This window comes from Protopterus annectens, chromosome 6.part0 (genome assembly GCF_019279795.1).
Source record: "Protopterus annectens isolate FY-2018-M chromosome 6.part0, PAN1.0, whole genome shotgun sequence".
In the NCBI taxonomy this organism is placed as follows: Eukaryota; Metazoa; Chordata; order Ceratodontiformes; family Protopteridae; genus Protopterus; species Protopterus annectens.
Window position 1 is genome coordinate 1,662,067,942 of NC_056737.1, and position 27,317 is coordinate 1,662,095,258.

General features: G+C 35.9%; 1 protein-coding gene across 1 annotated transcript in view; it reads right to left on the bottom strand.

Moving 5' to 3' along the window:
• Positions 1–27,317, bottom strand: part of ABCG5 (ATP binding cassette subfamily G member 5) — a 438,604-nt gene that overhangs the window by 248,793 nt on the left and 162,494 nt on the right. Inside the window, exon 4 of the mRNA XM_044073759.1 lies at positions 27,145–27,243. Within this exon, the coding sequence (XP_043929694.1) occupies positions 27,145–27,243 (99 nt within the window). The remainder of the gene's footprint in view (positions 1–27,144; positions 27,244–27,317) is intronic.

Sequence of the window (27,317 nt, forward strand, 5' to 3'; positions counted from 1 at the left end):
AAATAGAAGAACAACAAACTGAATTCTTACTTCAACAGAATACATATTTACTAGAAAAGCTTGATGATATGGAAAACCGAACAAGAAGAAATAATATTAGAATATATGGTCTACCAGAAAAATCTGAAGGGGACAATATGATAAACTTTCTTACCACCTGGATACCAGATGTAACAAAAATACCTGAAGCTCTTTCATATGGTATAGAACGGGCATAGATCACTAGCAGCTTCTGGAAATGCTTCTTCTCCGGTAAGAACAAGCCGAGATCTATAATTGTGAGACTTTTTCTACACAAGATAAAGATCTTATATTAAGAAATGCTTGGGCAAATTCTCCCATCAAATACAATGATTCATTAATAAGATTTGACAATGATTATTCTACAAAAGTGGTTTCAAAAAGAAAAGAATTTCTACCAATAAAAAAACCTTGAAGAAAAGCAACTGAAAGTCCATCTTTTATTTCCAGCAAGACTGAAAGTTTTTCTACCAAATGGAATAAAAATCTTTGAAACAGTAGATTCAGCAATAAAATACCTTACCAACAACAACATCCTAACACATGAAGAATCTATGGACTGGACAATAAGTACAATCAAGAGAAATGCTGAAGTAAATAATTGGAAAACTGTTGAGCAAAAGAAAAAAACTAAAGGACAAATAATCTTACATATGTTATATTCTGTAAAAATCTAAATAATAATACTAACAACAAAAGAAAAGTTCTTACTGTCTTCAAGTTACACCAAAACAGGTACTGTTTTCAATTATATTTTAAATGTCAAAATTAGCATAAATGTAAATACATTTATCTCAAATCACATCAATATACTAAGCATAATTTAAACATTACTCTATTTTTCATTATTATCCATCTATTATTTTCATATTCTTAATCAGAGTAATCAATGCATAATAATGTTCCCAAATAGTTTATTTATTTATTTATTTATTTATTTTCTCTCTTTGTGTTTTGTTGTTTTTATTTTTCTCTTTTTATAAAATCTTCATTAACTTATAATACTTTAATCAGTATATGGTTATATTGCTTAATAGGTATAGTAATGGCTGCTATATAACTTATTATTAGTTACATCCCTGATAGTATTACTTTTATAAGTTAAAAGTGTCCCTGTTTGGATAAACGCTAATGCTGGGCAGAAATGTGTTGCTTTTGAAATGAAGTATTTCAGTTAGGATGTATCATAAGACTACTTTAAATAAGCTTAAAAGATGTTCTGCCTTTGACCCATATGCACATACTGATATAGTCCAGTGAAAAATATGTTTTAAGTGATATTTTGAGGCTATAAGTCATGTGTGTTGTGGCTCCAGACATCCGGAGTTGAAAGATGCTTGTGACTAGCTTAGATATCCTGTTGTCTTTTCTTTTGTAGATAAATAAGGCATAGCATGTTTAAAATGCAAAGTTTGACAGTTGTGAACACTACTCCGTAAACTAGAGTGCTTGCGTGCCACTACATGAGTTTGTCACCAAATAAGAGGAGGGAAAAGAAAAAAGAAAAAACACATACCTTTTCCCGCTTGGTTCTCGAGACAATTTAACAGCCACAAACATCACTAGAAACTTGAGTTACTTATTGCTTGTCGCATTTACTTGTGTACGCCATCCCCTGACTCTTTCTAATTGACGTCTAGTCAGAAAATAAGCTAGGTTCACATTTAAAGATACAGAAACCTAAATTCCTTCTAAGGAAACATAAATAATATAAAAGGTTCATATAAATATACACAGATATTTATTTTTGAAGCACTTTCAGTTTATGGCTACTGATGTCTTCTAGCACCTTGATAGATAAGGACATATATCTGCTTGTCTTTCTATCAGTTTAGATTTCCAGACATTTTAGCTATCCCTTACTATGTTTTATACAGCAGAGTTTAAAAGCAGAAATTAATCATCAGCAAATAAAATCACTGCTGTTTTACAAATTCTCTAAAGAAACTAGTAAATGTCAAGCAACTGACAGGTTTGTTTTGGGGAGGGTTGCCATTTCCCACACTGGTGCTCCTGCAGAATACTACTGATGTCCTGCTGCCAAGGTATGCCCTCGGGTGGGCAGGTGGGATGCAACAAGAAGGTTGGATGTGCATTTGGCAAATCAAACATTTAGATGGCGTTATGGTATACTAGATGGAGAAAGTGGAAGCAATGATTGTATAGGCAACTATAATGAGTAACATAACAACAATGGATTTGACCCGGTGTGTCAATTATACAATGTTTATATCCCATGTGGCTTTGGGCTTTGTCAAAGCATCTGTGTTCTACACACATATTGTGTTGGATCTGATTTGAGTGGAAGGGGGAGAGGCTTAGCCCACACCCTAATTTGTTACTGGGTTGCCATGCATTATGGGCATGCATTGTGGCAGGTACTCAACGGGCTATCCATCCTTAGATGGCTCATGCTGTTCCCGTTTGCTCATCTGAATGGTGACTGCGGCTGTGCTCTTCTTGTTATGTTGCCTGGCTGTGGCTTCACCCTTCTTATAATATTGTCTGGCTTTTTACATTATCAAGAATGACACAATACTAGTGTATGCGGGTATATCATGCTACTGTTAGTGTGGACAAGGATGCCTGACAATGCAACTATGATTCTTGGACCTTTCTGCAGACGGGAGTGTTGTCTGGCAGTTGAGAGCCTGGTTGTTCCTGATCAGCGGACCTGTATTTTTGTGTTTCAATGTGACTGCATGAAAGGATGCCAGTATTGGTCTGCAAGTTTGGTGGGCAGTAGATTCGTTGGGGTTTGATTTGAGGAGACACTTGTATTATGGCTGGGGCACTTGACATTTGATAAATGTATCCTCTCAATGATGCGTTCTGTCTGGTCATTGGCTGTAAAACAGCTTTTCTGAGAAATATTGTTGTGGTGCCAGTTAATGATTTGGATTAAATGTTTCTATATACAGTCGTGAAGCAATTGCCAGGATAAAATGGTACTCTTGCAGTGCATGGATCATCGTGGCTGTCCTCCGATGTTGGAGGAAAAACAAGCTTCTTGGACACCTTTTGATGTGGTAAAGGTGTTACCCCATGGTTTGAATACGTTTTGTCTCTTTGCTGCAAAATGGGTTGGGAATTTTGGCCTGTAATATTTTCAGACATGGTGGTTTGAATCTTGGCAGCTTCCATTGTTTTGATGTGTTCTCCAGTATACTTTTGTTCAGTCATAGGATTGAATTACTGGTGTTGAGTAGGTCAGGATTGTATCTCCAGCATTTGTTGTCAGCAGATAGACTCACTGGTTGGGTGTCAGTCTAAGCTGTGGGAGTTGATGTGTGATATACATAGATGTTTGCTTTGAGGGTGTGGTCAAGTGCGCTGCAGTTTTACCTCTGTACTGTGTCAGTTTTCATTGTGCAGGGTCCCACTGAGGGTTGATGGAAGTGTTGGCAACAAGACACTCAATCAGGTAACAACATTATGAGCGGTCTCTTGGATAAGGGAGCTGTCTAAATTGTGATCTTGTTGTCTCCAGCCATGGGAATTGTCATTGAAAAGCTGAAAAATGCAATCAGAGGAACATATTTAATGTCTACTAAAGAAATATTAATATACTTATACATTGTATCGCATTTCAGTTTATGTTAAACATGAAATATGATGTGGTTTCAGAACTATTCATGTTTTTATTCCAATATGACTTTGCAAATATTAATTTAAACACTGGTTTCGACTTGAGTAGTCTAAAACAATTGCACAACAATGGTACTGTATTATACAGTAATGTCAGTAAATAGTTTTCAACAGATGTATGAAATATACAGTTATAGATTTTAACATGATGTTTATTAATACCCTAAATTATTTTGAAATGATACTACCTTAATCTAAATATTTGTACCTTTTTGAAACCTGCTTAGAAGTAAGTATTATTGAATTACAATAAGATGAGTAAAGAATATATGTATATATTTTAGCTGATTAGATTATCTTAATATATTATTCAATTATCTTTATTTAAAACTAAGAGGATAAGAGAAACTGATCTAAATATTATTTGTGAGGGTAGAAAGTTTGTTTGGTTAGATTCACTAACCAAACGAAGAGGTATATTACCTCATAGCAATAGGGAATGGTTTTAAGGTTAAGAATTACAAGTTTGGAAGTTGTTTTTTTTTTTTATTCTATCACTTTGGTGTCACTCAGAAACATGCAAAAATCATACAAGAAAAACTTTTTGAATTCTGTATCCAAGATGGAACTAAGAATAAACAATATTTACATAAACTTACACATAAAACAAACTCAAAACTAGGAAATGAAATGTTTATCCATAAATGTTAATGGTCTAAATAATAGTAATAAAAGGAGAAGCCTATTCAAGTACATAAACTTACATAAACCACAAATAGTCTTTTTACAAGAGACACACTTATTAGATAGAGATATAAACAACTTAAATATTAATAATTACACAGTACTAATAAACTCTCAATACAAAACAAAAAAAGAGGAGTAGCTATACTACTTCGCAACTCAACTATAACACCTAAAATAATTACTACTCATCAAGATATATCAGGTATGTTTTGTCTAGTTTCAATAGAGTTAAATAAGAGAATCTATACGTTAGTAAATCTATATTGGATCCCAGGACTAGGATTAAAAACAGTTAAACAGCATTTTGAAGAGATAATTCATTTAACTAAGGGTAGCCTGATATTGGCAGGAGACTTCAACTGTATAATGAATGAAAAAGATACAGATTCTAAATCCAAAAGAAGAAAACAACCCATCTCTAAAGCACTATCAAAATTTATAGATACATTGTATTTAAAAGATATAAATGAATTTGCAGAACCAGACTCACTAATCTTCACATTTTATTCTCATAGATATAAATCTAACTCTAGAATTGATAGAATATATGTTGCCAATGACCTAATAACAAAAATTGACAAAGTCAAAATCATAAATTGTCCTTTATCTGATCATAATGCCATAGTCTTTGAGATAGAGCTTACACCATTTTATTCAAATCCCATTACTAGGATACCTTCCTATATCACAAAATTGAGAGATTTCAAAGAATTTTATGAAGAAACAATCAAAACTTTCTAGAAATAAATTACACAGAAGATATTTCAGAAATATATGTCTGGGATTCATTAAAAGCAGTTACATATGGGAAGATATTATCCTGGTACATAAATAAAAGGAAGTTATGGAATAAAGATATGCTAGACTTACAAAACAAAGCAGATAAATTGAAACTGGAAATACAAAATGGTAATGCTACTCAAGTTCAAGAACTTACACAAATCAATAAGAAGTATACAGAATTGCTACACCATAAGATTATGATTAACTTAGAAAAGATAAAAATAAACTCATACTCTACTAATTCAGCACACCTGAGATACTTAACTAATAGAACAAAAAAATAATTAAATCTAAGCAAATAAAAGAAATATTTATTCCCAATACTAACAAAAGAGTTACGGAACTAAATGATATTTTAGAAGCATTCAGACTCCAATTTAACATTGATAATTCCATAAATACTCAAGATACACCTAGTAAGGATATAAAAAAATACTTAGAAAACAATATTCATATTAAATTAACACAAGAACAAATAGACATTATAAACAAACCAATCAATATGACAGAATTAAAATCACAAATTAAAAGCTCAAGACAAATAAAGCACCTGGCCCAGACAATATGCTACCAGAAATGTATAAATTAATACCCAATCAAGCCATATCTTTATTATTAAAAGTATATGATATAGCCAATAAAGATTTGAATATACCACCCTCTTGGAAATATTCATTGATATCCCCAATTATCAAACCAGATAAAGATGAGAAACAGTGTTCCTCATATAGGCCAATATCATTACTCAATATAGACTACAAGATGTTTATGGCTATATACAGATAGGATCAAACACTTTCTTCCTTTCTTAATTCACAAAGATCAAACAGGTTTTATTAAAGGAAGAAATACTTCAGATAATATTAAAAGAATACTAACATTAATAGATTATAGCAAACATAAAGTCCTAAATTTAAATGTAATCTCATTAGATATTAATAAAGCTTTTGATTCGGTTAATTGGAACTTTCTTTCACTAGTTTTAAAAGAATATAACTTTCCTTCTAATTTTAATAATCTTATCCAAATACCATATGAAAAATCTACTGCATATGTTAAACTGGGATCATATAGATCAGGCCCTATAACAATAAAAAAGGGAACTAAACAAGGTTGCCCTTTATCACCATTGTTATTTGCATTACTCATAGAACCCTTTGCAAATCAAATCAGATCAAACAATAACATAAAGGGCATTTGTATTAATAAAATGTTAAACCTTAAAATCCAACTCTTTGCTGATGACATACTATTAACTCTCTCAGATGCAAATGAGTCTTTGAATGCTCTATTTAACTCCATGAATAAATTTCAAAATATTTCAGGCTTAAAATTTAATGAAAACAAAACTAAAATTATGCCCTGTAATTGTAAAAAAATAATAATATAAACAAAAGATTTTCCAAATATATAGTAACAGAAAGTAAATTATTATATCTGGGAATAAATCTACTCAATGAATTAACAGATTCTCTAATATTTAACTATAATAAAATACTAGACAAAATAGAACAAACAATTGGTTACTGGAATAAATATATCTTTTCAACAGCAGACAGATTATATCTTATTAAAATAATCATATTTCCCAAAATATTATACTTAATACAAAATTTTTCATTGCCACCTCCCAAATATATTATTCAAAGATACAATAAACTAATTTTAAATTTTCTATGGTTTCCAAATAAACCCCGTATAGCCTTAAATAAACATTTGCCAGATTGGGAAGATGGTGGAATTAATTTACGGATATTGATTTATATATTACCTCATCTGTTATTAAAAACATAACACTATGGTTAAATAATTCATACACACCTATATGGAAACAAGCCCATGAGCAGATTTACATAGAAATCAATTATAATCACATACAAGATAACTTAACAGTAATACCATCACCCCTTATATGGATGTTAAAAGATTATTTTTAGGAAAAGGAATAATATTAATAAATTGCCATCAAACTATGTAAGTTCTACACTTTCAGTGTTCAGAACATATATAAACAAAATACCAAATATTAATTCTTGGATTTTTCTTATTTTGCCTATAGCTTTTACACCAAATATTCTAGATACATTCCAAATATCTAAAATAAATATACTTAAAGAAGAAACATTACTCTTTTGGCATCAACTTATAGAGAAAGGGAAAATTCTAACAAAGGAACAGATAATTTATAATTATAATATAAATAAAGACAATTGGCTGTTTTACAAAATCTAAGGCATTTTCTTATAAATAAAATAGAACAAATGCAACCTTCAGTTAGACATGAAGCTCCAAAACTCATTGAATACCTTATTCTTATCACAAAACAGCCTTATCAGGGTACAGGTTATTTGTCTAATATCTATAAAATTGTTAAAAAAACAAAAACTATCATGAAAAATCATACTGGGATTATTATACTTTAATAAACAACCATCCTCCAGTTGAAGAAGAAAAAGTAATATTCTAAAATCTTCCAAATTTTCTACATTATCAAAATACTGGCAATTATTCACTTGGAGATATCTACACAGAAGTTTCTATACACCACATAGGTTAGCCAAAATGTATTGTATTGAAGATCAATGTTGGAGATGCCATATCAAGATAAAAGCAGATTGGCAGCATGTTTTATGAATGTATATGTCTCAATATGTACTGGAAATCCATTAATTATTTTTTCAGACTGTTTATAATGATAATTTTCAATTAACAAAGTCTTTAATTTTATTCAACTCTCCTATTCCAAACTGTGTACCAAAAAAAGACACTAAAATCCTATGGTCACTATTGGCAATTTCACGTAAAATCATAACTATACACTGGAAAAATGAGGCTTCGCCTACGTTCAAGGAATTTGAGACTTTAACAACAACAGTTGCTCACATGGAAATATTAACAGTGAAGAACAGAACTAAAAGATCTACTTCTTACTATTACTCTTGGATGAAAGTACTGGAAATACTTGAAAATATCGAAGAAGATATATCATCTTATGTTTCTAACTCTATATAATATAGAATTTCAATGTTATTTGCATAGACACCAATGTAAATAGTTATATAATGGTTTGAAGTTAGTAATGTTTTAGAATTGTAAATATGTTATTTATCTTTATTTCATGTAATGTTTAAGACATCTTATTTGAAATAATAAAAAAAAATATTTAGTGAGAAAAATAAAGAAAAAATCCTTGCAGTCACTGACACTTACTATTAAGCCAGACCACCAAGAGTCACTCCAAATTTGATTTCAAAGCCTGGATGGCACTACGAAGCATACCAACACGTCCCAAATCCAAATCCAGTTAGACCATCATCCAAACTAAAAGCATAAACTGCCCCATCACATGTCAGAAATAATTAAAATATAATAACAAGCTACCCACAAAAATAAATGCATAAGACTAACTAAAATAAAATAAAAAATAGATAACCATTCTGTTCTCTACTTCCTGCTCTGCCTTCCTTCCACTTCTCATGTACCTGCCTTTTGCACTAATTACTAGTCTCACATTCCTGTGAAGTCACAATGGCTTTCTCCTCATTGTTTCTTCCTCCCTCTTCCTCACATCTCACAGATTACTTCAACTGGTTTAGATTTCCAAACATTCATTACTCTCTCACAGATTACTTCAGCTGGTTTAGATTTCCAAACATTCCTTACTCTCTCACAGATTACTTTAACTGGTTTAGATTTCCAAACATTCCTTACTCTCTCACAGATTACTTCAACTGGTTTAGATTTCCAAACATTCCTTACTCTCTCACAAATTACTTCAACTGGTTTAGATTTCCAAACATTTACTCTCTCAGTTTGCCTCCAGGCCCGTCACTCTCACACAAGTTCAACATAATACACTCTCCTAAAATGATAAACCATCATCTTTGCCTTTTTATTCTTACTCTTCACCCAACTCTGAACCACACACAGGTATGCTCACTGTTAGCAAAAGGCAGACACCTTTAGACAGACACCCTTCTCTTGCTTTAATTAGAATCACATCTAGAATTATTTTTGCAACAGCTGACTTATCTCCCCCCGTGGCCCAACACCTCAATAACCTCCCATTCTCAGTCTGTGGCAAAATCAGATTTCCCAACGAATATAGCCCTCTTCTTCCCATCCCATTTTTTATTCTCTGTCCCAGTCTGTTATCCTTTTGCCTTGATATTTCTAGCGGCCAGTCCTCTGACATGATTTACAGTCCTCCATCTTAGTTGTATTTGTCCTAGATTCTAGACTGTCTTTTCATAAGGGTACTGCTCCTCTTTTTTGACCTGACATGTAATCCCCTCCTTTATGTAGGTCACAGCTCACCTTGTTTCTCTCACCTCTCTGTCATTACTAAACAGTACCCTGTCATCTCCATGACTCACCCTTTCTTGTTACTGGACCACGTTCCTGTTATACCAGCTGTGTCCAACCTCCTAAATGTGTAGCTCCACATTCTTCCTACTTGGACTTCTCATGCTGCATTCCAACAATATTCAGGCATGCCTTGAATCATGACTTTTTTCTGTTCTGTGTCATTTTTCTCATTTTGCACACTGCCTCAGTACTTAGCATCCTCTTCTGTTTCTGTAACTCTCCTCCTGCTTTCTTCTTAGTTTAAATGAACTGTTGTTATAATATACCATTTTAATTCAGCTCTGAGCATCGATGTGCTTGTTGGGCTAAGATGAAACCTGGCTATGACAAGAACTGGTCTCTCTGCTCATTTTCCCATATCCTTCTATCAGTCTGAAGAACTTTTTTCTTGTCGACTGCCATGGCCTGCTGTTATAGTCCCTAATAATCTATCCCTTTAGAATAATGGCTGCTGGTATAGGTAATACTTTTGAGAATGCTACCACCAACTGCCTACCCTGCTATCTCTCTCTTCCTTTCATCTCCCTGTTCTTACTTACTACAACTTCAGGCTCTCATTTCATATGTCAAGGGTGTCTGTGTACACTCATGCATTCACCCACCCATCCTGCTTCATGAACACCTTGCTCACCTCCTCCCTTGTCTTATTAAGTCTAAGTTTTGGAACATGTTTTACAGTAACCTGATATTTCCTGTCTTCTTTTCAAGACTTATACTTCTCTTACTAGTGGAGTTTTCAGGTTCCAAAATCCCCTTCTACATGATGGTTATCTACTTCCCCATAGTATGGGTCTACTTTCAGGTTCCTTCATTGGCTTTCCATTGTATTTTGGTGAAACTTGGCACTTCCCACTCCCCCTTCTTCTGTCTCTGGGTCCATGGCTATCTGTATAGTATGATAGTAATGACTAATCACTCCTTCCTTATGTGTCCCCTCCCTGTTATGCTTATGTTTTCTAGTTGAAATAGGCTACCTACTTCAGCCTCGGCTGACATCAACCCATAATGCACTGGCAGCTGCAGAGGAGCAAGTGTCTGACCTTCTCAAAGCTGGTTTCCTTTGGTTGAGATGTGAGGTCTTCAGTATGAGACTCTTACTGGTTGCCGAATGTTTGTAGCCTGCTACATTCTGCACAACTTGGCCATGTGTTGGTCTGATGAGCAGCCCGTAACAGACAGAGACAGCGCAGTTCCCCTTATTGTTTGAACTACCAGTGACAATACTGGCAGTGACCGACCAAAAGCAGTAGCATGGCAACTGCTCCAGCAGGCTTACGCACACTGTAGTGCAGGCAAAGTGGGAACACCTAGTCCACAGCTTTGGGCCACAGTATTAACTACCTGATTGTGTAATGTTACAAAGATAATACCAGGTACATGTAGTGATTCCTGTTTGTTATTGCGAGTAGTACAGGGTCAACTTATGCTGTACATCAGACATTTCTCCATATATCAAACACAAAAGTATGTTCATCTGGTCATACCTGTCATCATTTGCACAGTGTTTAGTGGCAGAAATGATAATTATTCTAGCGGGGAGGTGCATAAAGTTGAAAGCAATGAGAAACTGTGTACTGATATGTTCTGAATAATTGAACTGATTTGTTACTAAAGCTGCATTTATTTATTAATGCAAATGTCAAGAAATATTTCACTGTTACATCCAGTCTAGTTTTACTTTTTTTTCACTCTGTCCTATTTTTTTTATTTTTATTTGTAAACGGCATGAAGATAAGTACAATGTTTGCCATTTCCAACAGTTACGGTTTGTTGTGACCTGCATTTTACATTGCAATTTCTTTTCATATCAACTAAGGTATATATTACAACAATTGAAATGTCCCCTAATGATTTTTTTAAACAAGTAACATCTTTATTGAGTTATCACTTATGACATAGGCAATCTTACATTTATGTAAATGAAAAAAAAACTTATTGACCTATTTTCAGTTGCAAATACTATCACTTAAAATCTATTCAGTCATTGTCAGCCAAACATTATATATCTCATTCAATTCCTGCTTTGCCTTGAACCTCATTCCTCCTCCAAGACATTATTTTACATATGCACAGTAAAGCAGCACCAGCAACTAGGATTTAGGATTAACAGTTCGTAAACACTAAGAATAAATGTTACTAAAAAAAAAAATAATAATAATAAAAGTAAACGAACCGAAATATGGCCAGGATAGAGAAATTTAATAGGGGTAAGCGCTTTCATAGGTTAATGTCCTGCTTCATCAGATCATACAAAAATAAAAAACTGAAGCTCTAATACAATTTAAAAAAAACAATCATCATTGAAAACAAAGTAGCAATTATGCAAATTGTTGACATCATCAGTTACATTGTATCTAGTATTTGCCCCACTCCCTTTCCTTAAAGGTGCAGACTGTGTGCTAGAGTCATGCTTACTATCATTTAAGGAAGGAATTTTAATGATAAGTAGTCAGTTTGATAAGTTTTGTAGTCCGACAGTTATTGGATAGCATGAGTTATTTGTTTTATCAGCAAAATATATAAATGTTTGTACCTTTAAGGAAAGGAGTCTGGCAAATACTAGATACAATGTAGATACAATGTAACATATGATGCCAACAATTTGCATAATTGCTACTTTGTTTTTATTGGTGATTGTTTTTTAAAATGTATTAAAGCTTCAGTTTGTTTTTATTTTCATATGGTCTGATGAAGCAGGACGTCGACCTGTGAAAGCGCTTATCCCTATTAATTTCTCTATTCTGGCCGTGTTTTGGTTTGTTCTTAGTGTTTACAAACCATTAATCCTAGTTGATGGTGTAGTTTTACTGTGGATTTTTATTTTATTTGTACATCAGCCTTGGAGCATGGCTGAAATGAGAATGTTAAATTAAACTATAATCTGTTGCATGTTTGCACAGATAGAGTCTTAGATATTTCTGAACAAACTGAAGTTAATTGAACTTCTGGTGACTCCAATAGGACTATTAAATTCTTGAATAAATTACTAGAACCCAATGATAATCCATTACAGAGGTAGTCCGTCTTTGGACAAACACCAGATGTGCATAATTATAACTTTAATCTTGATTAATTTAAGATGGAAATGTAAAAAATAGAAGATGAACTGTTTACGTTCAAGCATTATCAAGCAGAAAGACAGCATTTTGATGCATGTCTAAAATTTCAAATTATAGATAGAGGCCTAAGGGTACTTAATATGCCCAGTTATGGTGAGTGAGCATCATACAGAACTATTGATACAGTGACAACAGATACATTTAGAGACTAGTTTTAATTATATTAAGTTGCTTATGAAGTTTTTTTTTTAAATGAGGCTCATAAACTTTTGGCTAGCATTAAGACAACAACATAAGCTATATGATGCCTTCCCTGGACAACTTGTTGATAAGAAATTAACAGAATTGATGGATACAGTAACTATATATGAAAGGGAGCTCTTGCATACCAAGTATAAGAAAATAGAGAGAAACACTAAAAATTTTCATAAGTATCATGTTTTTGCATGGCCCAAGAATCAAAAAGCACTCATGACTGATATTCCATCACCACATGGTACATATCATCAGAATAGTACTGATCTTACAGTTTCTTATAATCTTAATGAACAGAAAGAACATTCAGGAATTGTGGGAACTGAATGCTCAGTGAATATAGAAAATATCAGTATGTCAGACCCTCGGGTTGTTGCTGGTAAAGCATCTGATATTAATGTTCCAGTTGATCCACTAGTCATGAGACCCAAAACTTCATCACAAGTTGCTTCTTTCTCTAAGAATCAGGTTTTTATGAAACTACCTCTACCCATCAATCAAAGGGTGAGAAAAAAAATCAAAGCTGCTCAACTAGCTGGAGCCACATCAAAAGTAAGTGTATAGCCAACAACGAATAGCATCATACAATCAAGACAATGTGGAAAATAGCAAACAATCATTGATTTGGAATATTTCTAGCTTCAATTTAACAGCGCCTGAAATATTGTTATTGGAGAGAGGTTTATCATTTATTCCTGCTCAACCATCTGACCTTACAGATACCATCATAGATTTGAAACTCAGCAACAATGGACAAGGTACTGTGAATGTATATAAAACACCTAGCTTGATGAATCCTGTGTTGTACCCCACCGCTGGATGCTTTTAGTAAGATTTGTGTTAGTGACATATATGAGCTGTACAATAAGAAGCAAGCAGCTAAGATTCACCATGATCTATCTTTTGAAGAAAGACAAGCACTGAATAGACCACAGAATAATTCAAGTATTATAATCAAACCAGCCGATAAGGGTGGTCCAGCAGTAATTATGTAGACAGATTATTATAATCAAACTACATTTAATATGCTATCAGATGTTAACACTTATCAACACATAGCTGACATAAGCATATGTAAAATACAATCTATAACTGGAAAATTTTTAGATCAGCTGGTTTCCACTAGGGCTATTACTACAGAACTACAAGATTATTTTACAGTATAACATTCTGTAGTACCTATCATTCAAGGTATTCCTAAAATTTATAAGGTTCTGATTCAGCCCCCTTTAAGACCAAGTGTAGCAGAAGTGGGATGGCTGAGTGAGCTCTTCTCTATTTTCATCGAGAAGCATCTTCATCCTATATTAGATCATAACCCATATATCATGAAGGACACACAGTAGTTTTTAGAAGATCTTGAAGCTTTTGTGTCTTCGAGACATATTATCTTGAACATCTGTTTGGTTACTATGGACATAAGAACTTTATTTACTATTATATCTAACGGGGAAGGTATTAATGCTATAAGAACTTACTTAATTGAAAAGAGTAACTATGATAGTAAGATCATTCATGTGTTAATTGATTTCATCAATATAGTTCTGTCTAATAATGTTTTCTTATTTAATAAGAAATATTATTTACAATTAGATGGCCTAGCTATGTGCACAGCCTGTGCCCGTAGCTACACTAACATGGTAATGGCCACTTATGAGTCACATTATATTTTAGATAATGGGATGTATAGCTCATTGATTTTGTTTCATCGTCATTTTATTGATAACACTTTTTTATGGACAGGTACACAAGAAGAGCTTTGTCAATTTACTGATTTTTTGCACAATACTACAACATACCTTAAATTTCATATTAAGAGTTCTAATGCTTATATTGATTTGTTGGATATTCGAGTTAATTATATCACCACAAGGAATATTTAATACCCAAATTTATTTTAATCCATGTTATTGGAACAAACTCTTACAAAGAAAAAGTATTACCCTGCTCACACTTTTTCTAATATAGTAAAAGGCCAGGGAATTAAAGCATTCATACTTAATGTGGATGAAGATAATTTCTATAAAGAAGTGTTTCGTCTTACAATGAACTTTGTAGACAGGGACTACAATAGAGCTAATGTAGAAACTACAATGAATCAAGTAGCTTTATTAAGATCAACTAGGGCAAGACCACATTTTTCTGCAGGTTCCACATTTATCCATAATAACAGTTACTTTCGTAATGACTGTCTTAAATTTTCTATGTATTATAGTAGCAATGTTAGGGATATTACCAACATCATACAGTACATAAACACTGAAATATATTAACTACTCATGAGAAGATCAAAAAGGTTGTTGGTGAGAAACCTTCATTTGGATATAAAAACAAGAAATCGATTAACGCATTTTATGTCAGCATAAAGAACATAAACCAAGTTATTATGACAGTAGATCAAAATCCACACAATGCTGTGGCAAATGTAATTATTGTGATTTTTTGGACACCACTGGTCAATTTCAACACTCAGTGATGGGTAGGATATTTACCACTGTCATAGTATACATATCATTTACCAGTCTTTCTGGTAGAGTAGACTGCAGGGATTTTGTTAAACTTTCCCAACTCATTACATCTTAAAAGACTCACCCCCCCAGAACCTCCCAGAACGCATTAACGTAATACAAACACACAAAACTTTACATCTTCAAATAATGAAGTTTAACCCCCCTAACAGGAATTCCAGACTTAAAGCCATACTTAGGCTAGAATTAACCTATAATGAAGGCTGTCCATGCTAAGATGCATGGCACAGCCCATGCTTCTACTTACACTAAGTCCTTTCTAATTTGTCTTATCTTTATTCCTTTCCTCTCCCAGATGGAGAAAATGACTTGAATGCTTTCAGAATACAATATCCTAGCCATTGAAATAAAGAAGTATTCTGTTTTTATTGCCCCTTATCAGATTGTCTAAATAGAAACATGTGAGTCAGGTACACAGAAACCTTCTACTACAAACGTCTCATGTTGCACTATGAACATTTATGTGTTAGAAGAAAACATTTCATTATATTCAGTGTTCTTATATTTCCTTGCTTCCCCTTAAAACTCATTAGCTCAAGCCAAAGGCCTTAAACCAGTCATTCCCCTGTGCAAAAACAAGAAAGGCATATCAGTTTTACTTATATCATGCTATTTTGTCCAGGCTTTCTTTTCATTTTACATTGCAGTGTCTACATTTCTTCAAACTCATCAAGAAGAAAGAAAGAAAGAAGAAGGAAAAAAGGAGCACCAGTTTACTTTTGTACCCCTATTACACACAAAAAATAACTGAAAAAACTGTACTTTACAGCATACAGTATATGTGATGTTTTATAAAAATGCTATTAAGAACAAAACCTGTTTATCTTATAGTTACCTCTTTCCTTCCTCCTCCCCCTTCCTTAATAGTCTTTCAGACATTAATGATATGAAATAAAGTGTATGCTTTTTTCCCCTGAGGTATTTTTATTATAATTTTGAAAAAGAAAGATTACAAAAGAGATAAACTTTAAAACATAATACAATGAAGAAATATAATGAATCATAGTTTTAAAGAACAAATAAAATTCTAACTATTTACAAAATGTACAATAACCCTGAGACCAATAAAGTAGTGAATGAAACAAGACAATCCTAACAATAGTCCAAATAATTAAGTAGATGAAGATGTCGATTCACTAAGGGCCAAAGCATTCAACCAAGGATGTTTCTTTAATGTGTTTGCATAAATTCTTCTTTCTTTTACTTTAATCTCTTTAATTGCAACCTTTTTTAGAAGAGTAAGAAAGTCTTCAAATTTCGATTCTGAGAAAGATTTCCAGTTTTCCTGGCCACAGCAAGCATAGTCCAAGTTAAATAAGAAATGTCTTTCTTTTATTTATCAATTCCTAGAACATTAAAGAGAACCATTTCTTTTGTTAAGATAAATGTATCATTCTATAACACTTTAAACATTTTTTTATTTTTACACAGAAATTCTGAACCATGTAATATTATATATTATATTATATTATTATATTTTACAAATGTAATTGATGCTTTGTAATTCCACATTTATCCATTAATTTCTGAGTTGCTGGTTTGTTTTCTTCCTATTGATTTGCATCAACCAAATCCAGTCCCAGGTTCACTTCCAGTGCACTCCTGGTTTTCCTAGTTATCTTTCTGTCATGCATTTTCCTTTTGAACATTGGAAAAGGTTTCCCTAATATAGTGTCTGTATGAGTTTTGTTATCAGAAGAATAAGAAGCAGAATCGCCTTCTGTCTGGTAGCTCACTTTTTGTGGGACAAACTTTTGTATTTCCTTCTTAGCATGTTCTGCATTTCCCTCAACATTGCCTGACTGATTGAATAAATTTAATCCTCTTCTGCCTGGTGTACAGTGAGTAATCATTTTCCACAAACAGTCTGCTGTCTCCAGCTTTTGATAATTTGTCATTCTGCTACAGTTTTGTCAGAATCAACTCATTCTGCTGTTAGGATTGCATCTTTACTATTAAAAGTATTGGCTGCTTTCTCGTGGTCAGATTTGGAGCATACACAAGATGTGCCCTTTTAATTAACAATTGTTGCTGTAGAATATGAGCACAGTTGCTTAGTTGTACCTTCATAACATTAATACAATCTGCTCCTTCAAGTTTCTCTCATAAAGCAGGAAAATCTAAGGTTTTCACTATGTGCTGTGTCCTCTAATTCTACCATTTTTGAGACATCTCTTCTTGAGCAGTCTCATACTCAGCCAGCCTTTTCTTCATTTTGACCTCTGATTTTTGCAGTTTTATCACCTCATCTGAATATCTTTTTAAAGATTCTTCAATTTTCCAGCCTTTTGTTATTGGAGTTGATATACTCCTTCAGTGTTTCATTTATTTTAATGAGCTCTGAGCACATTTGTCTTATTTTTTTTCTGTAAAATACTGGATGCCATGTCTTGCACCAAAGCTGAAGCTTGAACTGTTTTTTGCTGACCAGCTGCTAATTTCTTCCTAGCCACTGTTTTCTCCTCACCTTTTGTGATTGATTTTCTTTCAGGTCCTCTGAATTTTTTCTTTGCTGGTATCAAGGCAAAGTTTCCCCAAAAGACAAATTTACCATCTTTTCTGAGTTTCTGTTTACATATTGGAGGAGCTGAAATAGAGCTATTACTCAGTGTGCAGCCATCTTGGAAGTAACTGAAATGAATGCTAGTGATGGTCCCATATGTCTTGAGCAAGTGCTACATGTGAGCTTGAGGATGAGTTTCTCCAATAATGAAATCCATTGGATGCAAGGAAAGCACTTGAAATTGACTGACCACTGCTATGGGACAAAGAACTTGACTCAGGTGCTATCCCTTTGATGCAGAAGCCTGCTGAGGCCTAACTGCTTTCTTCTTCGGGGAATCCACATGAATACCTGCAGCACTTTCTTGGGGATCATGTGGCATCTGTCCTATTCTTGTTCATGTCCAGCAGTATCTTCCAATATGTGTCTGGTACGTCCTTACTTGTTTGTGGATAGAGGCTGACACAGATAGCATGTGACAACCATACTGCATATAAAGATCATCATGGCACTGTGCCTAGCTTCTATCACGCCCATGTACTGATGAATTTTCTCATGTATATCTTGTAGCACTCTAACTATCTCTTCCTGACTCTCAGTGTAAGTAGCCTAGGCTGAAATATGTCGCACTACATCTGCTGTTCTGAAGACAAGGTCTTGCTTGTCTCTGGAGATAACTGTAAAGGATATCTTTGCCTGGCACCCCTGTGTCCAGGCTGAAGAGTGGATACTGAAACCTCAGGCATTGTTGTGTCTTTCTCCATAGTCTCTGCTGATCCACATGAAGAAGTGTTGAGCAACATGTGTTTCCTCCCCTTCTGATAATGTCCTATCCTCATTATGCCCAATGTTTGTGTCTATGTCAGTGACTACAGAGTTATCAACCTGCTTGGGAGTTTTTAAATATGCACCTGTGTCCAGGGGCTATGTCATGGGTATGACAGCAATGGTGTCATTGTCAACAGCTATTCTGCCATGAGCATCAGCTTGCTGTAATGTTCTGCAGCATGTGATTGTTTCTGGCGCCGCACCTGTGAGAAAATCCATAATTGTATGATTAATGTCATATGTGAAACACACATCTGATTTAGAATTACGTTGATTATGTCCACACATTCCATGTGCTATGTGCTAAGGTGTGCTACTCCTGATGTTGATTGAGTACCCAGTGATGAAACATTTTGCAGTTTTATGTAGGCATTTACCAAACCAAAGTACACATGCCCTAAAACTGCCAGTGTCAGGAAAAGACTGAACTTGTACACTACCTGTGTGTGAATGTTACAGGCTTACCAAACTACACGCCATCTTGAATGAACCCAGTACCCTCCTCTTCTGCATCGTAGTCATCTCCTCGAAGGGAGAACACATGTTCCTCATCATGTTCAATTTTGGACACTGGAAGAACCATTATCCCATACTACTATGTGCAATTGTATTCTGCCTAGTTTTACTCCTTGTGTGGGACACCATATCTTTAGCTCTGTATCTGCACAGTGCAAAGTTATGATGCCTTCCTCCATAACATTTATGACAGCTGTACCTGATTCCACTATTTAGCTTGCTCTGCCTCTTTTAAACCCCCTTTTCCAAAAGGATATTTTAAATATGTACTATGTATATCCATGAGAATATGATTCTTTGCACTGAAGTTGTCTGTCCTGTTCCCTGTAACATTATGCAATAAAACAAAAGAGTGGTGCAGGCGACAGTTTTGATGATCCACCCCTTTTTAGTATGTTTGTGCGTATGTGTTTTTTTTTTTTTTTTTTTTTAATTTTTCACCTGGGTCACATGAAAGAATGTCTACATTGAAATATAGGCCTATCAAGGTACGTTGGACGAGTGGGGAAAAATGTGTTAGTAATTTACTCATAGTTTACTTCCTAAAATTCAGCTAGTCTGTCTGCACTTTGGCTGCATTTCCATTGGCAGGTACCACAGTCTGTTCTTAACAACTACAATGATATCGAATTATAGCATATTTAGAAAGTGTCGTCTCTTTTTACAGCACTAACAGTACAATGTATAATTAAACCACTGTAATAACATTTCCCCCTTTACCAGCCATTCAGGAGGCATTCCTGAAGGTGTCACAATTAAACCTATCTTAATAACCCACTACCTCTGTTCTGAGATATGGGGTGCTTCTGAATGTGTGCATTGCAGAAGTTAAGAACTGCCTGAGACAATTTAATTTCATCTGCAATGCAGTCATTCCTTTTTCTAAAGGTATACATAACATTTTACAGTGCAAGATCCTCTCATTGTCTGCCTATTTGGAAGACAGGAAAGATCACTAATAAAACCTGTTCAACTTTCCATGGTTTGGCAGTTTAATTACAATTTCAGGGTTACATGTTGACTTGACTATTCACTCGCTAAACTAGGTATTAGAGTAACAAAGTGAAGGGGAACCACATCAAATGTTCAGTGCTGTACTCAGTCCAGTAACAGATATGTGGGGAAAATTATATAAATTATATTACAGCTACAGTTACTAATGCTATGTACACATGCACATATTCAAGGATTTTGATTTATTCACCTTTATCCCTTTATTTTTTTCTCCTTATTTCCACAGACCCAGATGAGATTTGTGGTAACTGCTGCCTCTTCCTGAGAAGACATGTGTGGGTTATTCTTAAGTATGGGTTACCATCAAGAAAATGTAATAATAATAATAATAATAATAATAATAATAATAATAATAATTAAAAGGAAAACATAATGAAATCAAAATGCAGATTACATCTAACGTGTGACTTAGGGCACTGCCATATGAGAAATGTATCAAATGCAGCACTGACCGACTGTACCAAAAATAAATAATGACATCGGTAATCACTATTCTAGAAATATATATTAGTTCAGCAATCAGGATCAGCGCACACTAGTATTACAAAGATATCAAACGTTGCAGTGCCAACATATCACTAAGTGCACATGCACATATCAACTCACATTGCTGTGATAATTACTCCTTATCATATACTGCATTACTGTCATTTAAGAACCCCTGAATAAAAATATTATTGTTCTTTATTTCTCTGTGAAATAAAAACATCTGCATTAAAATAGTTATGGTTTCTTTTTTGTCTCCTTTTATAGGTTCATAGGTTGGTACTGGGCTATCTGTCTGAAGGCATATATTAGCCCAGCCACATTGTCCGGTATTCACCGCCCCTTTAGTAGTTCCCTAGACCCTTGTACTAGCAGCTAGTACCCTTGGCCCCTATCTAGTAGTGCTGTTGGTGTGATCCCCAGTGTAAACTTTCTGTTACCCATCCACTCATCAAGGTTCCTCTTGAACAGTGATAGTGAGGGGCTCTGTCTTATGTAGATCGGGACCCTGTTCCATAGTAAGGGAAGTCTCTGCGAAGGGAATCTATCCCTCCAGCATGTTCTATTCATTGTTGTGTTGAGGTTTATATCCCTAGAGCGTGTAGCTCGAGTAGATTTGGTTTTGCTAAGATGGAGCATGTTCAACAATTCTGGGTTGGACATGGCTCTGTACGTTAGACAGAGATCGCCTCTGAGAAAGCGGTATGCAACAGAGAACAGTCTTAGCTTTTTCAATTGTGTTGCATAGGGCAACTGTTTGAGGCCAGTAATCCTCTTGGTTAGGTACCTTTGTGGTCTCTCCAGCTGCTGGAGATGTCCAGCCAGGTACATTCCAATTGGTGCATTGTACTCAATAATGGGTCTGATGAGGGAAGAGTAGAGGGGCACCATTACATCCTTAGATCTTGATGCAAACCCTTTCGTGATCAGATGGGTCACATAGAAGGATTTTCTAACCACTTTGGCAACATGGTTATCAAAGAAAAGCTGACTATCTACTTGGGTCCCTAGATCCCTTATTTCTGCTTCAGATTTCAGGGGATTACCTCCTGTGTTGTAGTTTGTGGGTACTCTGTTTTTTCCAAAGGGGATTACTGCGCATTTTTTTGCATTTAGCTTGAGACCATGGCTTTGACACCATGCATCAGTCTCATTTAGGCCCTTCTGGAGGATCTCCATGTCAGCCGGAGACTCTATTATAGCACCCAGTTTGCAGTCGTCTGCACACTTTGTCAGCCACAGCCCTTCCGTGCTTGCCTGTACTTCTGAGAAGTATATGCCAAGCAGGAGGGGGCCCCAGGACAGAGCCCTGAGGCACACCACTCATTACTGGTCTGGATTCGGACATAGATCCCGCTACTCTTACTTTATGGGATCTGTCTGAGAGCCAGTTTTTGATCCATCTTGTGACATAAGGGTTTATGCCCAGGCTGGTGAGCTTATCAATACTACCTGAATGGGGAATGGTGTCAAATGCTTTAGCAAGGTCAAGGTAATCCGTGTGTACCTCCTTTCCCTTATCTATAGCCTGAGTAACTGTCTCAAAGAATCTACCAGGTTCAGGAGGCATAATCTGCCCTTGACGAAGACGAACTGTGTGGGGTCCAGCGACTGGAGGTTCCCAATCTCTCCATTTATGAGTTCCATAATGATTCACTCCATAGCCTTACAGATCAGACTGGTCAGGCTTATTGGTCGGTAGTTCCCAGGGTCAGTTGTGGCCCCACCCTTGTGTAGTGGGACCACCATTGCCGTGCGCCATTCTATGGGCACATATCCTGTGGAGAGGCTGAGACTGAACAGGGTATTAAGATGCGGGGTTAATTCCTTTTGGAGCTCATGTATGACACAGCCTGGGACACCATCTGGTCCCATGGAGGCAGTGTTTTAAGCTTTAAATAGAGCCTTGTTAACCAACGTATCGGTAATAATTGGACTTACACAATCCCCTAGAATGGTAATAGGCCCTGTAGGTGGTGAGGCGGGGGGGGGGAGAAATTTGCACTGGACCTGTCAGCCAAGATGTTGGCAATGTCAGAAGGGTCAGTGTATTTTGTTCCATTTTGTACTAGCTCAGAACAGACCTGAGCGTTACCATTTAGGTTTTTGACGTAGCCATAGAAGGCCTTATGGTTATCCTTGGCATCCTTGGCAACTTTATTTTCAAAATTAGCTTTAGTTGACTTGATGAGGGCCCTCAATTTCTTACTAATGCTGATCAGGGATGATTTTTCTACATGAGATTTGGCCTTTTTTGTATAAGTCTCCTCCTTTTATTGTAAAGTTTGCTTATGGCCGGGGTCCACCAGACTGGTTTCTTCTTGCTTGAGGAAGGAGTCTTGGTTTTATTTGGGATAGCACGGTCCATGCAATCCTGAAGCTGCATATAGAGTGCCTTGGTGTAGGATTCCGCATCCTGGATATCATTATCCTTCTGCAAGGGAATAGTGAAGCTTTCCACTTCGGAAGCAAGTAGTTTGAAGTTTGCTTTGGAAAGGTTTGTGACTATGGTTTCTTTGACTGGGGGAGGTGGAGGGGTGAGGATGTCCAGGGTTATCAGTTTGTGGTCGGATCTGACCAAGGAGGGGGTGATAATGGGTGTGGTACAATGGGCGCCCATATTTGTGATGATTAAAACCAATATGTTATCCCCTCTAGTGGGGGAACATACTAGTTGTTCAAGGGCATTTGAATTTATAAATTCTATGAATCGCTGAGCATAGGAGTTGGAACACTGGTAGTTCGCCCAGTCTATACTAGGGTAGTTGAAATCACCCAAGATTATGGTGTTGGGTAGGACCTTTATATTTTCCAATGTCTCAAGGAATGCAGAGTGAGCATCTTAGGATATGGTGGGCGATCTATAACTGGCTACGACTTGAAATGTGGTTTTGCCTGCTGATAGTTACGCATGGATGATCTCTGGGGCATCATGCTGCGCTACTAACCTGGAGATATGGGTATCCTTGATGAATATGGATACACCTCCGCCCTTTGTACTGCGATCTGGTAACTGAAGCCAGAAGGTATGATATGAATTGTAACCTGGCAGTGCTGGGGTGCTCTCTTGAGCCTTGAACCAGGTTTCCGTCACTGCACAAACATCGATTTTCTCCATGCTGAGGAGAGCCTCGAGTGTGTGCATTTTGAGGTTGAGACTTCTGGCGTTGAGTAGCATTACCCTTAGTTTTTGGTTACCTGTGCTGGTTACGGTAGTTGGTTTGTCCTTTGAGCCTTGCCTAAAAAAGGCACTATGGGGACGTCAAGAGCCTTGGCCAGTATTCGAAAACCTAGGGGTGACAGGTGCAGCCCATCTCTGGAAAAACAGCGAGGCTTGTCTATCATGTCATCCCACGCAGACAGACACTGGATCCCCTTAGAATGACACCAGAAGCTTAGCCAATTGTTGAAATTGATCATTTTGTCTTTGTATTGTGGTATCATTGTAGGTGAAGGTAGTATGCTACTCAAGGTCAGGGTCAGACCAGCTTGGGCTACATGATCAGAGAGCTTCTCAATGTCTCTTTTCATGTAGTCCAGGGAGGTACGTCTTAGATCATTCACACCAACATGTACAATGACAGCGTCATACTTGTACTTGTTCTGGAGTGACCCAAGTGCCTGTGTAATGTGGCGGATCCGAGCACCCGACAGGCAGCTGACAGTAACCTTCTCCTTGTTCAGCCTGGTGAGTGGAACATCCGTGTGCCTTACTATAGAGTCTCCTATTACTAGCGTGTTAGGTATGGTGTCACCTTCTGCAGATCCTATAGAGCTTGGGCACCTCGACTGCAGTCAATCGAGCTAAGGGATACATAAACCCCATTATCTGCCCTTTTCAGGACTGCTTCACAGGGTGGGATGTGTCCCTGTGAGCATCCCACAGTGGGGCAGCCTAAAAGGCCAGCATCTTGAGCTTTAGAACCTGGTAGAGTCTGTAGTGGGGAGAGGTGTGGAGAAGGGGTTGGGAGGGTGGCTTAATGGTTAAGGTGTTTGCCTTACAAACACAAGGTGCAGGGTTTGAGTCTCACAAGGGATAATTGGCTAGGCTTAAAATGGCTCGCAAGGGCAGTTAGCTTAGTATGAACCTATGAACCTATGATTGTGGTGGTTTATTTTAATCTATGGGTTGGGAGGGTGGCCTAATGGTTAAGGTGTTTGCCTTGCAAACACAAGGTGCAGGGTTTGAGTCTCACAAGGGATAAATGGCTAGGCTTAAAATGGCTCACAAGGGCAGCTAGCTTAGTACTAATCTATGAATCCTATGAATCTATGAAAGTAAAGAGTTCTGTATGGAAATCTCCTTCAGTGGGTACCAGACTCACTGTCCTGTCAGCTCTGACTTCTCAGTCACTGGCGGCCTTGACCCATACACCATCAGGGGCCCAACCAGAAACATCTGGGCATGGAAAAATATGCAACTGTCCAGACTGGATCTGGAAGTGGCAGTGAAGTTCTCATCTTGATCACTTTGTGCCTGACCACCTTCTGTATGTCTGTCTGTCTGTATTTATGTATCACCTTCCACATGTAGGCCCTACATAGTGCTCCCACCAATCTCAGCTGTCTTTTATGTACTTGTTTCCTCTCTAACTCCCTCTTCTTCCCTTACGGATATTTATCTTTCCACAGCTACATATGTATTTATATAGATATAGATATAAATACATATATAGCTATAGATATATTTGAAAAAAGTCTATCCCCACCAAGAAAACAAATTCCTTGTCATATCCCACCTCTACTTCTACAGCCCTCTAAATACCCTCCTGTTATGTGTTCTTTGCCTGCTCACTCCCCTCTTTAATGACTTTCCTATCTTTCTCCTATCCTAACTTATAAAATCCCAAACCTGATGTCTGTCTAAGGGTACATTCACAGTGCAGTAAAAACCTATAAAAGGTTTGGTATAGTGCTGGCCAGTGGCTCTGAGCCACAATCAGTTCAAGCTCTCATGAAAAGTTCTCGAAACAGTAACACATGCAGCACTTACACAGCAGTGTGCCTTTTCCAGACTTATTTGTACTATTCTTAGATGACTTTACACACGTTCAGCTCTGCAAAGACTTAGCAGCTGTTTCTCTGCAGGCTTGAGAAGTTTGAAAACTAGTATCGCTTGCCCTCATTTCTTGCATCTGCATATTGGCATAGTGGTGCAACTACACATTTGTCTTTCAAATATGTGCATACTGGACTATGAATATCATCCTTAGTGAATGCAATTTGATCTCACTATATTTGTAATAAGTAACTGAAACTTGTCCATATATTTTTCTGAGTATAATTCCTGTCAGACCCCTAAAATGGTGTATGTGTGTCAGCACTTTACTCTGCTAAGCAAAATTAAAATAAAATAAAATATAATAAAAATAATTATATTTACAATTATATGTGGATTCTAATAGTAAATTTTACAATGTTGAACACAGGTATTGGGTGACATTTAAATGTTGTCCTCCCTTCTTACAGGTCATTTATGACACACTATATTTTCACTGTAGTTGTATTGCATCTCACAAATGAGATATTTTCCTTAATAAATACAACATATCCTGTTTTAAAATGTGTGCTCAGCTGATCATATTCATACCTGCAGATGTCATGAATTGCAGTCTCTAGCCCTTGTATTGAATGCTGACACTCTTTCATGTTCAGTTACATTGCTTTTAGATTGTTTAGTGTTTCTAATGAAAGCTCATTACTTTGCTTCACAGACTTTACATTCACTTATCTTTGTAGTTTCCTATCCTTTATGACCACAAACAAAATGAAATTAAAACAAAACAAAACAAAACAAAACAAAACAAACAAAAAAAAAAAGATCAAAATAAACAAGAAAGAACTAGAAGTCCTTTGGCAAGAGCATGGGAGTTAAACCTATATTTGTGATGCTGTGCAGGTTGGATACCCAAGAAACCAATGAACAGTGCATGATGCAAGCATGTTGCAAAGAATTAGGACATCCCACCTTAAACAGTACACTTACTGCTGTCTTTAGTTTTACTGCTTTCAAGAAGTACATCCTCTGTTTATTTTATGCTTCACCTCATACATTGTTCTTTTGTTGTACAGACAGCTATTCTGCTTTAAATTGGCTATGTACTCTGTTCTATTGTACTTTAAACCAGCTATGTATGCTATTCTGTCTTTTCTGGTCTAAGTGCATTTGCCTAAGAATCACATAATCTGGTTTATAGGCAACTTGTTTTATGCAAATTATTCCATTTGCTATATAGTTACTTTAAAGTCCTGTAAACCAGATTTATTTGCAATTTATATATTTTTTCTTTTGGTGATGTATACACTAGTCTTACTAGTATGTGCCTTCTGGCCAAGGGTAATGGCTGGAAATAGTTTGACCAGTACTCTTACTCACTTAACAGATAAATAAATGAATCAATCAATCCATAAATAAAAATAAAATAAATAATATGTAAGATGAACAAACCTTCTTTGCAATGACATCACTGGAGCGTTTTGGTAATGCTAGCAAGGCAGTATAAGTCAGTGTTTCCTGCACTGTTAGATAGCTGAGTAAGGTATCAGTCTAAAAAGCAAAATAAAAAAAATAGCAGAGATGAGAATGTTAGCACTTTATTTAGGAAAATAATAAATGGTACA